The sequence below is a fragment of the Arvicola amphibius genome, chromosome 1, assembly GCF_903992535.2.
Source record: "Arvicola amphibius chromosome 1, mArvAmp1.2, whole genome shotgun sequence".
In the NCBI taxonomy this organism is placed as follows: Eukaryota; Metazoa; Chordata; class Mammalia; order Rodentia; family Cricetidae; genus Arvicola; species Arvicola amphibius.
In genome coordinates this window covers 127,892,238-127,904,828 of record NC_052047.1, presented here as the reverse complement: position 1 = coordinate 127,904,828, position 12,591 = coordinate 127,892,238, and the positions used below count along the sequence as shown (strand labels likewise).

Sequence of the window (12,591 nt, the reverse complement as noted above, 5' to 3'; positions counted from 1 at the left end):
AGTGTGCACTTGTGTGCAAGTATACTCTCCCGCTTCCCTTTGTTTAATGAGAGCTGTGGTACTTGTGTTGATGCTGCCTCAAGTGATACTTTGAAGCCCCATGGCTGCTATATGGTCCCTTCCCAGTTCTCATTTCCCCTTCATGCTCTTTCTCTCTAACTCCTAAGAACCAGACACACTGAGATGATAATTCATGTTTAACACATTATAGTATTATTGCAGCCAAGGTAAACTGAATTAGCATTGCCAAGGCCACTTTCCTCCCTAGCCTGGCATGGAAACTGCCCTGCCCCTTCCAATGAACACACCTACTATTCAGCAAAGGGGAGTAGTCATGTGACTTCCCTGAGGCAGAAATGGTGGGTGCAGGGCTCTAAAGTCACTATCCCCAGAGGTGACTACCAGCTCCAGCAAGGCCAGCCTATCCAGCAAAGCATCTGGACACAGCATTGGTGAGTATGTCCAAACATCAGGGTGGATCTGGGAAAGCAAACTGTGCCTTGAGTGACCATTCAGCCACAGTGGACTTCATCTGTGCCAGCCTGAAGGTATCCATGCACCAGACCCACTGCACAGAGAATGTAAACCAATCTCCTCTCTCTCTGCACTCAAAGGAGGTCCTAGAGGGGGAAGCAACTGAGGCTCTGGGATACTTGGCTGGAGCAAGGGGTCTGCCTCCTCTACTGCTGCTTTCACTCAGTTTTACCAGGCTTGAGACTCTGAAGAGCAGGCTGTTGTGTCCAGAGAGTGGTCTGTCGGGTCTCAGGACAGCCTCAACACAGCCTCCTCCAGGAAGGCCCTAGCCCTTCTGAATTCTGTCTCTCTTGATGCCAGTTGTTGAGGGCTTTGCTCTGGGCTCTCAGACTTGCTACTTGGCTTCCTGCCCTCTGCTAACCATCTGTGTACGCCTGTGCCCACCAGGATGTGGGGCCTCAGTCCTGAGGCCTACATTTGCTCAAGCGACTGTGCATGAGCTGCCAGAGCTCTGGCTCTATCAGGAAGGAACTCAATGCTCTTTCACATGTCCCTCGGGAGGGTGACCAAAGCTATGCATCTTTGTCACGTGAACACTTACTTTTCTCAAGGGAGAGGGAGACAGTGGGGTAGCAGACAGGAGAGGAAGGAACTGATGGAAAAGGAGATAAGCTTCAGAAATAGAACTACAGCTGAGGTGACCATAGAGGGACAAAGGGACTGGACCAGGACAGGATGGGGGAACCAGGCATTAGAAGAGAGGCCAAGATGCTGTGGATGGTGAAAATTTTTTTGTGGCCCAATAAATCTCTCCAATGACACAATAATCCAAATCAGACCAAATCAAATGGAATTAGAGAAAGCCCAGGTTTAATGGATACCAGCACTCCCAGGTGGCCTTTCATCACCTCAGAGAGGAAAGGGGTAAGAAAGACCAGAAAACCACGTGTTTGTTCTCTGGGTTGCTGTTTAAATACCCTGTGGGAGTGGTCTTGAGCATCTCTGGGAAGGGTCAGCATTTGGTGAACTTTTTCGGAGGTGGAGTCTGGACTGAGACAACTCCCAGAGGAGGGGGCTTGGGATGGAACTTCCACCCAAACACTCCAGACTCTTTGGATATATGGATGCCAGGAGCTGGGGTGAAGTCTTAACCCAAACATTTCAGACTCTTTGGACATATGAATGCCAGGGGTTGGGGTGCTGTTTCCATCCAAACGGGTGGTGAGCAGGCAGGCCTGGATTTGGGTAGGCTGAGCTGGGGCATAGAGCACTCAGGGAATGATGGGTGGGAAAGAAAACAACCCAGAAGGACTAAGGCCTGAGTCAGTAACTGCCACACAGCTGTTCTGCCACTTAGCTGTTCTGCCACTTAGCTGTCCTGACACGCAGCTGTCCTGACACGCAGCTGTCCTGACACGCAGATGTCCTGACATGTAGCTGTCCTGCTGTGGAGGCCCAAAAATGTGAGCCTATTTTCACCTTGTTTGATGGTCAGAGAGTTTGAAAGTGGCTCAAAATTGTTGACAACAAGTATAGCTATACATCCTGACTCAAGATGTGGTTACTTGGTTCTTTTGACATTAAGATAGTTCATACAAGTAGATCCATTCCATCCTGACAGATGGTAAAGTTATACAAGTGTACATCTGCTCCTTCTTTTATAATATGAGGTAACCTGGGGAGTGGCTGCCTTCAGGATACTTGGTCTAGGGTGGCTTCACTGTCTAAACAACAGAATGCTAATGACTTGATGTCTCAAAGTGTTAAAGCAATTAACTGTTCGAGCTGTCCTTTGTATTATGTTAAAGGAGTCTTTTGTTGCCTTCTTCCCTCTTTTGTACTGGGGTATAAAAGCATATGGAAAATTAAACACGGGTGACTTCAATATTCACTGGAACTCCCTCCTGGTACTATTCTATGCTTTCTGCTTTATTATTTTCACATCTTTGTACTCTTTACTTACATTTCTCATCCCCACGCCCCTACCTCTGACAAGAGGTGTCTTGTTGAGCCTGGTCCCCAATAACCTGCCACACAGCTGTCCTGCCACACAGCTGTCCTGTCACACAGCTGTCCTGCCACAGAGCTGTCCTGCCACTCAGCTGTCCTGCCACTTAGCTGTCCTGCCACTCAGCCATCCTGCATAGCACACCTTGCTCTTGGTTAAGAACATGGAGCCTCAGTTGCCATCCTGAGTTTGTATCTGCCTTGCTAGGAAAGCTTGGCCTAGGCCTAACCCCTGAGGTCAACATCTCAGCCTTATGCTAATGACCAGTCCCCTACCAAGTACTTTGCTTAATGCTACCAGGTCACCTACCTCATCTGACTAAATGTTTGCTGTGATCAGAATCCAAACCAAATGTTAAAAAAACAAAAAAAATCATTTGGAGATGATTTGGGCTGTTTAAATATGGAATGGTGATTAAATCAAAACAATAATTGCTGTCAGGCCCCATGATTTTGGCGATTGGGGTTATAAGAAAGACACGCAAACTTGAGTGTCCAGAGGCACTGAAGTGTTTATGAACAAAAGGGCCATAGCTAGGGCTCACATTCAAATGCTCTGCGATAGAACAAGAGTAGGGGCGGGGGAATGCTCTTAGGTCAACACTCAACAGTCCCTTCCAGAAAAACAGCTGCCAATGCATCTGTTATCATGGGAGGAACAGGTACACCCAAGCATGGCTGCCCATGCCCAAGCCATGCTGTCCCTAGCTTATCTGGGTCCCCCTGTCCTCAGCATCCCTCAGATAGCAGCTGTGATGGCCTTTTAGATCCTTTGGTTAGACTATCTCCTGTTCAGAACAGGAGTGATTCTAAGGCTGGTATCTGCATGGAGGTAGGATGCCCAGGACTCATATGAGCATCTATGTGTATACAAGGAACATTTATGACATTAAGCTCATGGGTCTGAAGATTAGCATCACCAGACTAAGTCTCTGTAGACTGCCCTCTGGTGGGCAGGTTATAACAGGGGCTCTTGCTCTGACTACTCTTCTCTTACCAAATAAGGCCCAACCACTCAGGGCCACACAACCTGGCTCTGCCCCCTTTAGGGCTTCCTCTTGAACTTCTGTGTCCCTCAGACTTGGTCATGTGACTTCAGTCTTGGGAGTTGCTGAGCATGTTCCTGCCCTTAGGGCCTTTGCTCTTGCTATGCCCCTATCAGGAACATTCTTCCCGACTCCTGCTCTCCCTCACTCCCTGTGGTAGTTTGAATGAGAATGGCCCTCATGGGCTCACATGTTTGAACTAGCTTAGTTCTCTTTGGAAAAAGGACTAGGAAGTACATCCTTGTTGGAGGAGGTGTGTCGCTGGAGGCAAGCTTTGAGGGTTCGAAAGACTGGAGTCACTCCCAGTATGCCTGTCTCCTAGCTGTGGCTCAAGATATGAACTCTAAGACACACCCGCCCCCATGCTTCTGCTCTGCCATCTTGGAATCTGTCTGAAACCGTAGGTCCTATGAAATACCTCCTGTTCTAAGTTGCCTTGGCCATGGTGCTTAGTCACAGCATATCAAACAGTAGCCAAGACATTTCCCTAGTTCTTCAAAACACTGAGCATTTCCTGAAACCCCAGACTCACTTATATCCTTGTGTGACCCTCCTTTTCCCTCGGAAAGATACAGCGCTATGCACACTATAAAGAGCCATTCCTATTTGCTCCCTGTGGTCTGAGCGCCAGGGCTGTGCAGCCCTTTGTACAGTCACCACCTTGCGTGTGACTATTTACAATGGAATTTAAACTTTGAAATGCAGTTTCTCAGGCCTACTGGCCACATTTCACTACCAGTGATTAAGGGTGAGGGTGGTGACAGTGTACCCATTAACAAGGAAAGCACAGATAACTCAAGAGTGTTATTTAAAAAAAAAAAAAGATGGTACACGGGGAGTCAGTGGAGAGCCCACTTTTAGATGGTATATTTGCCTGTTTTCTGTTATGATACCATAATACCTAAGGCTGTGTAATTTTATCAAGAAAAGAGGCTTATTTAACTCACAGTTCTGGAGGTTCAAGGGCAAGGTACGGGCATCCAGCTCAGCTTTGGTGGAGGCATCAAACCAATAGCACCACAATAGCAGGAATGTGTGGGAAAGCACATGAAGAACAGATCCTCTTTATAGTAGCCCTGTCCTGAGAGCCAGCACAGGGCCATGAGAACTAACAAAACCCCTTCCAAGGGCAGTGCATTGCTTTTCTCATGGCTGTGACAAAATACCTGACAGAAACTACTTCTGGAAGGATATGTTTATTTTGCTCACAGGTTCAGAGGGCTCAGCTCACTGTAGTGAGGAAAACATGGTAGAGTTCATCCCAGCAGACGTGAAGCAGGGTCTGTAAGGAAAAGGGGCCAGCCAAAGAAACACACCCTGGTCCTAAAACCAGAACCAGTGAAAAATACACCTTGGCTCTTGAGACCCAAGCCAGTGAAAGAAATACTTTAGCCCTGAATCCAGTACAAAAGAAATACACCCTGACTCTAAAACCAGAGCCAAAGAAACACACTTTAGCCCTAGAAACAGAGCCAGTGAAATTATATCCCTGGCCCTGAAATTAGAGCCAAATTTGCCACTGACCAACTAAACAGAAAACCAACCAATCCCTGAGCACAAGATCTAGCCAATCTGAGCTCAAGGGACTGAAATCTGACCCATTCCACCTGAAAATCGTCTCCCTGGGAAAACTCCACCCCAAGAAGCTCTATATAAGCCCTGCACCTGTTCAATTTACTGCTGCTCTTCCTCCACCCTAGCTGAGGCAGCTACTCTCCTTGTTCTTCCCTCCCAATAAATCTCTTGAATGAGGTTTGGGTGAAGACCTTTTTCACTGGGGCAGAGACAGAGCCTGGGCAGAGATGGAGTCTGGGCAGAGCAGAGCTGTAACACTTTTGCTGGGGAAAGTTTCCCCTAGCAGAGCTGAGTTGTTCCACTCTGGAGCTCCAGAGCTGAGCTGTAACAACTTCGCTGGGGAAGCCCTCTCCTGCCAGAGCAGAGCTGTTACATTGGGGAAGCCTTTCCCTAGAGCAGGCTGTAAGCTGCTACACTTGCTGTGACCTTGGCATCCCTTTGCTCCCCACTACCAGGATCCCTTTCCATCTGAATGTTTACAATGTTTCCTGCAATGTTTACAGGGTCTGAGTTACAGCTGGGCTAATCTTCATGGTTCTGCTCCTAGTGACCTATTTCCTTCAGCCAGGTCTCTCTTCCTAAAGGGTTCTCCAGTCCCTAACACCTATCCCCCACATTGGGAAATGGGCATTCAGGACATGTACCTACAGGTGACCTTCCAGATTCAAAGCACCCCAGGAAGTATCCTAATGGCTTCCTAACAGATGAAGACTATTTTCAAACCACAGCAAGACAGACAATCATCTATAATAGAGACTACCGGTTCTCTTCCTGCCATGACTGTCACTTTGTTAAGGAAACCCATGTGGCTCTCCTGCTCCCCAGCCAGCCCAATCCTTTGTACCTTCTAGCTAGGTAAGTCTTCCATGTGTACAAACATAAAAAGGTGTAGCAGACACGTTATCCTATTCCCCTCCTGCCCTAAGCAGACATTGCCAGTCAATCCCAGTGAACCCTAATGAAGCAGAGGGAAGTTTCTCAGGGTAGCACTCCAGACACCCACTTCCAATCAGCTGACCAAAGAGACCCCATCTATCTGTTGTGTGGGGTCCTACTCTTCCAGACTCAGCTTCCTCAACATCAAGTCAGGGAGTATTGTCACCAGCCACACGACGGTCGGAGGCCAGGTAAGCTGCTTCCCACATTCAGTTACTCATTCTCACACATGCACGCCTCTCATAGGCCTGACTCCTGGAGTTGTGGGCAAATGACAGCTGCCACAGCAGGCACGGCTGTGCCCTCCTCTGTGTGCTGTGATGGGTGACCTCCAAGCCCCTCTTCTCAGGGTAGCTCACACTCAGTGCAACCTACTGAGGGAAAGGAGCTTGGAACTGTTACCCTGAGGATGTGGCAGGCAGCACATTCCAATCACAGTGAACCCTATTTCTCCAGGACGGTCCTCTATTCCAAGTACGACTTGCTCTCCCACTTAACTTTCCTTGCTCAGACTCCCATACACAAAACACTGCATTAACAAGCCGTGTCTGCGGGCCAACCTATACCCATATAAACTCTCATTTTATCTCCTCCGAAACACAGCAGTAGAGTTCTCTGGAGAATATGAAATCGACCAAGCCACAGCTGCATGTGTTTGTGTTTTTCTGCCCCCGGTAAGCTCCGACAGCAGATGGTTGCATGTCGTGTAAGCAGTTTATGCGGTGCCCTCCGTGCTCCACCCTGGGTGCCAGAACCCACACTTCCCCGCCCACAGCAAGCCCCACAGCAAGCCTCCGCACGCCCTCGACTCAGAGAACCTGGAGCCATTTCTCTATTCTGTTTGTCCCAGGACGGCGGAGCGCAGGTATAAGGGCCTGTCTTGGCCGAGGCACGCAGTTTCTCAGTGTTGTGGTCCAGTGTAAAATGTGCCCAAGATTCATGCTTAGTGACCATGCTGAGCCACAGGGCACCGGCTTAGGCAGGCTGCAGCATCTTACTTCTATTCTAGAACAAGGTAAGGGGAACACTTGCAGGGAAGCGCCAGCAAACCTGAGCTCCTGAAGCAGGGATGGGTGCTCTGAGCACTTAAGAGATGGCCAAGGCGGGAAGGATCTCACAGGTCAAGGTCCATTCCAGATATTTGTTTTTCTCAAATTTAAACTTTAGGACTTTACTAAGAAAGAGAGAGAGAGAGAGACCTCAAAAGGCAGAAACCAAGGGGAGTTACAGTAGGGCCCATGAATAGAGCCAGAGGGATTGTGACCTTATGGGTCTCTGGCCTGTCATGCCTACTAATGGTGTGCCATCTGTGGGAAGAACTAGGAGAGAAGAACAAGGGTGGGGGATGGGAAGAAAGGAGGGGCAGAGGAGAGGGAGAAGGTGTTAAGGGCTTCTTCTGGAGGGGAGCTTTGCTTCAACTCTCTCACCCTCAGGCCCTCTCACCTGGGTGGAAGAAAGGTCAGTGGAGCTGATCATGGACTACAGGGATGTGAGCTCACCCACGATTTTCACTCACTCACCTATGGCCTGTTCATCTCCTTCCAGAGATGAGTGGCAGAGACCTCTGGCCCTACTGCCTTGGAGCCCAAAGCCTATTGAGGAGGATTGGGAAATCCCTAGAGAAAGCATCGCTGAGGAATCTGCAGGACAAGCGTCTGGAGCTGAGGGAGATGGGGAGGTGGGCAGGGACACTGGTGTGGCCACAGCAGCCGGCACTCAGGAGGCTGGCACAAGTGAGGGGAGGCAGAGACCGCACAAGGGCATTAGGAAGCTCAGATGTCACACCAGCAGCTCATCTTTGATCCTCTGGGTCAAAGGGTTTGAAGCAGCAGAAAATATGACAGCTCTCCCTAGAGGCTGCTGGAGACAGACTTGGGGGGCTAAGGCAGGAGGATTAAGAGTTCAAGGACAGATTTGGCTACAGCTAAATTCTAGGTCATCCTGGATTATATAAGAAGGCCCTGGCTCACTAAGTAAACAAGCAAATAAATGAAGGAACCAACGAAACCATCCCCACACCAATTCCCAAACTCAGGGGAACGGTTAGAAGTGCCAACATGGCCTGGGTCTCCTCCATGGAGGCGTTCACAGAAGCTGCGCCTTCCCTCTGGCTACAGGTTTACATATGGCCGCAGACCCCACAGCTCCCCAGTGTCTTTCTAGCTAGATGGAGGCTGGGGTCAGTTCCCACTCACCATCTCCTGTGTTATTGTCCCTCATGTCTTACATGAAGCATCACAATTCTTGATCCCATGTGTACTGAAGAGGGAAATAAGGCAGAATGCCAGAACCCCTGCCCCTTCTCACTTACTCTGTGCCTGTTGGGGGTTCCCTGGCACCACCACGTGAGATACACCATGCCTGCTTCACCTTGCTCAGGGCGTCAGCACACTGCATGATTTGTCTATATCTTGTCTGTCAGCATCTCAGCAAGGTAGCCTCCAGGGCAGGTGGTGCCTTGTACATTAGTCTCCTCAGAACATATCAAGAGATTGACAGCACCTGGTGTGCCCATATGGGTAAGGAACTAAAGCAAGTCAACTCATGAAAACAGGCTAGAGAAGGAAGGATGAGGCAGGAGGACAGTGTAAGGGACAGAGCAAGGTCTTGGGAACCAAATGGGCTCACAGTCACAGTGAAAGCTAGCCATGTAGAGCTAGCTCTATACCCCCTGAGGGCCTGGTCTGGCACACAGAATTCCTGTCCCACCTACCAAACTACCAAATAAGAATCCACTTTCTGCCATGCACAGTGGTACATGCCTTTAGTCCAGAACTCAGGAGGCAGAGGCAGGTGGATCTCTATGAGTTTGAGGCCAGTCTGGTCTATAGAGTTCTACGACAGCCAGGGCTACATAGAGAGACCATCTTTAAAAAACAAAACAAAACAGAAAAGGGTCTGCTTCCTAGCAACTCTCTAAGCTCGGTCCCTGCAGATTAGCACCTAGCTGCAGTGGCTAGACGGATGGAGAGGCTGGAGGCCGAGTACATAGGCTCTTCTCAGACAGACTTGATAGATAGCATTACCACTGCCACTTCCTAAACCTCAGGAGCTGTAAGTTCTGCTCCTCGTGGCTCTCACTGAGGCTCCTGTTGAACTCATAAACTCAGGAACCAGGCCACTGGCACACTGCTAAGTGTCTGCACCACCAAGTGAGCTGTGAGGACGCCAGGCCTGCCACTTACCCCATCTGCTGTCCAGTAATTCCGAACCTTGATCTTGGCCAGACCGAAGTCACGAAGCTGTCGCATGTTATGGATAATAAAATAGAGCTGAAGTGGTGGGTGGAAGGGGCAGGTCCACACTGGGGGGTCCTTCTTGCTCTGAAAGGCCAAAAGATGGGAAATGTAAGGCACATTTCTGCCTGTCTCTAGGGCAAAAGGCCAGTGACTCTGTCTAATTAAAACCAGCAGACATGCAAGGGCTGGGCGGGGCCACCTCATCTCCATCCTGAGTGCTGCCCTCTGCTCTCACCCCCTCCAGCTGCGCTTCATAGCGCCAATAGCCCTGTCCCTGCAAAAAGCTTCCAGCCAGATGGAACTCAAAATGCAGTGGGCTTTATTTTAATCAGCTTAATGGGCTTTGAGGAGGGCACTGGGGGTGGGGAGGGATGCCAGGAGGCCTAGAGAGAGCCTCTGCTGGCACTGTTTGATTAACCTGGCAGGCAGAGCCTCTAATTTTCTTTTGTCAAACCCTGTGGAATTTTTCAAATTTGAGAATAGAGAAGAAAAAGAAATTTTGGAGCCATATGCTGGAACAGGGCCATAGCATGGAGCTGGCTGCTCCTTTCCGGGTGTCCAAGCGCAAGGGCTTCTGCTTGTATTCCTCTGTGAGGCAGGAGGCAGCCAGGGTGTTGCCAAGACTGCCCTTGAAGACACAGGGCACCAGAGACAGGTCCTTGCTGGAATCTGCGTCCTCACCAGTACCATTTCCCGAGGGAGAGCTTTGGTGGCAGATGGGTAAAGCCAAATCAGGGGACTTTCTGCTCCAGTCACCTCCCATGACAGTTCTACATTCTAGGGGAGCAAAAGCTGCAGCTGGGCCAGCGAGATGGCTCAGTAGGTAATAACACTTGTTGGCAAGGCTAACAACCTGAGCCTGATTCCTGGGACCCACAAGGTGGAAGGAGAGAACAACTCTTAAAAAGAATGATTTCTCTGATACACACACACAAAGAATGTAATTAAAACAGCCAGTGTTGTTCCTGAGTACACACCACTGGCAGTTGGCTGGGCACTGCCTGGATGCAGGTAGGCCTCTGTCCCCACCATGCTTCCTGCCCTTTTCATCCTGGGAAGTTCAACAATGTCATGTGGTTCCTCATTCCCATCCTCCCGTGACCCTGCCTCTCCTCCAGGCAGCTTTGACTTCCTGTGGTACCAAAGGTGAGTGCGGATTGTCTCTGTGTCCTGTCATAGAAGTTCAGCATGCTCTGTAAGAGGAACCCCTAGTCTTACTCCTGAATCCCAGCCCTGGGTACAGCTCCTTGGCTCAGGACTGACCTAGTGACTAAGAGACACTGGTGTCCTGGCATATATGCTAGGGTTGCAGCTTTACAGAAGAGACCACCTTGCATATAAATAAAAGTCATCTGTTTGCTTCAGCTGTCAGAAAGCACCAGCTCATTTCCAGAAAAATGGGGCGGCTTACCCCTCAGAGCCTGGTTTCTGGATTTTCCACCTACTTAGAATGCTTGGCACTTAGGGTTCCACGAGTCGGGCTTGGAGCCTGGCACTGCCTGAAGCTAGGCTGCCACTCTTCCTATCTCTGTCCCTACTAATCACTAGTCTGCCCTATCCTCACATTCCTCCTCCGTCCTGCCTGGCCACACAGCTAGCTATCTTGGCTTTGGAATATGTTTTACTCTAAACAAGTATCACCTGGTATCTGAGAGAATCTTAAGGACTCTTGTCACCAAGAATGTGCCTATTGCCTGCAGCAGGGGAGGAGGGCTGGTGACGCTGGGCTTCTGAAACCTGGTTCCAGTTGCTAGAACAGCTGGGCTTTGTCTTCTGACGACATTGGGTGCTTTCAGCAGTCTTCGCTAGGAATGTGGGTTCAAGGGATGCTGACTTACTCTGGAAACACCTTGGCTGTGCTAGAATTCTGTGTTCCTAGCAGCTGTGTCGGGTCGAGAGAGCTCATCTCAAAATCCCGAGGGTAAGCTCACCCCTCTCTCTGTAGTGGCCTGACACTGGTGGAGAGGGGACAGGAATTGATTTCCCTTCTCATTTCTGTCAGTGGGAGTAATGGCAAGAGAACTAAAGGGGCCCTGTGTCATTTGAAACCTGAGTGCATTAACCTGAGGAGAACTCATGGGCTCATTAGTGGCCAGGCCCTCCGGTGTTTCCTGTTCAGACAGGGTGTGTGTGAGGACCTGGTGGGAAGCCAGGGACTGACCGGCACATCCTGGATACACCCCAGCACCAGGCCAGCAAGCAGAGCAGCTGTAGCACCCGCCCCACAACACAGGCAGAAAGAAAGGGGCAGGACAAGGATCATGGCAGCTTCCTGCTGCTGCTATGGTACCATGTCGGGCGCTTTGGAACCTTAGGGCGAGTGGACCTCTGGGCCTCCTTGTGGAGAGAAGACCAAGGTGCAGCTTGGGATGCCCACAGCCCATGGGGTGGAGTGAGTTTGGGCTCAGTGATTATCGTAAACATTTATGGACCAGAGGGAGCATGGATATGCTCTACTTCAACTCAGTCGTCTAGTAGCAGACCCTGAGGCAAAAAGCCCTGGGCAAGTGGCAGACAGTGTTAGAAACCTAGGCAGAGAGGGGAGGCAGACTGCTCACGAAGGGAACACAAGTAAGCCAGCCGTCCCTGCGGGAACCTGGAGTAAAAGACCACCAGGAAAACAGGGAGCCAGTGTGGACATATCTCGAAAAGACTGTAACCACAGGGCACCCTGACCCCCACACCAGCATGGGCTGAAGGCTGCTTTTAGGGGCTTCAATACCCCTCTCCAACTTGGGCTAAACACACGGAGGCCCAGAAAACCTATGTAGTGACTACAAAACCCAAAGGTGCTTTTCTGTCCCAGCATTGATTAAACACAGATCCAGGCACAGACAGAGAAATGCCAGCTGCCTTAGAACTAAAGCCATGTTAATAAACTAGTGGTTTTCAAAGGAATAGGCTACTAATAACAAAATACTCAACATTTTGGAAGGATGTTGAAGGCATTCTGCTTGGGAAACAGTCAACCTCCAAACGTGTTCAGACTATATTGTGTTTACATGCCATTTGGATAGATTTTCAGTGTTTGTTTGTTGGTGCTGGTGATCAAATTCAGGGCCTCACACATGCTAGACAAACTATCTGCCACTGAGCTGGATAACTAATCCCCTCACAGTCTAGAGACGAGAACAGACAAGTGGCTCCAGGTGCTAGGGATGGGTGTGGGAGATGAAGTTGTGCTGTATCTTCATGTGCGGGTAATTCCATAAAGTCCCACATGACAACATGCCATAGAAACACACACACACCCCACTATGTGAAGACTGACTGAGTGCAGTGACAGTTTCTCTTATCTTTGGGGGGAGATGGAC

General features: G+C 49.8%; 1 protein-coding gene across 1 annotated transcript in view; it reads right to left on the bottom strand.

Moving 5' to 3' along the window:
* The window catches only part of LOC119828097 (katanin interacting protein), a 169,014-nt gene that overhangs the window by 37,888 nt on the left and 118,535 nt on the right, over positions 1-12,591 (bottom strand). The window contains 1 exon segment of the mRNA XM_038350156.1: positions 9,224-9,361. Coding sequence (XP_038206084.1) covers positions 9,224-9,361 — 138 coding nt within the window.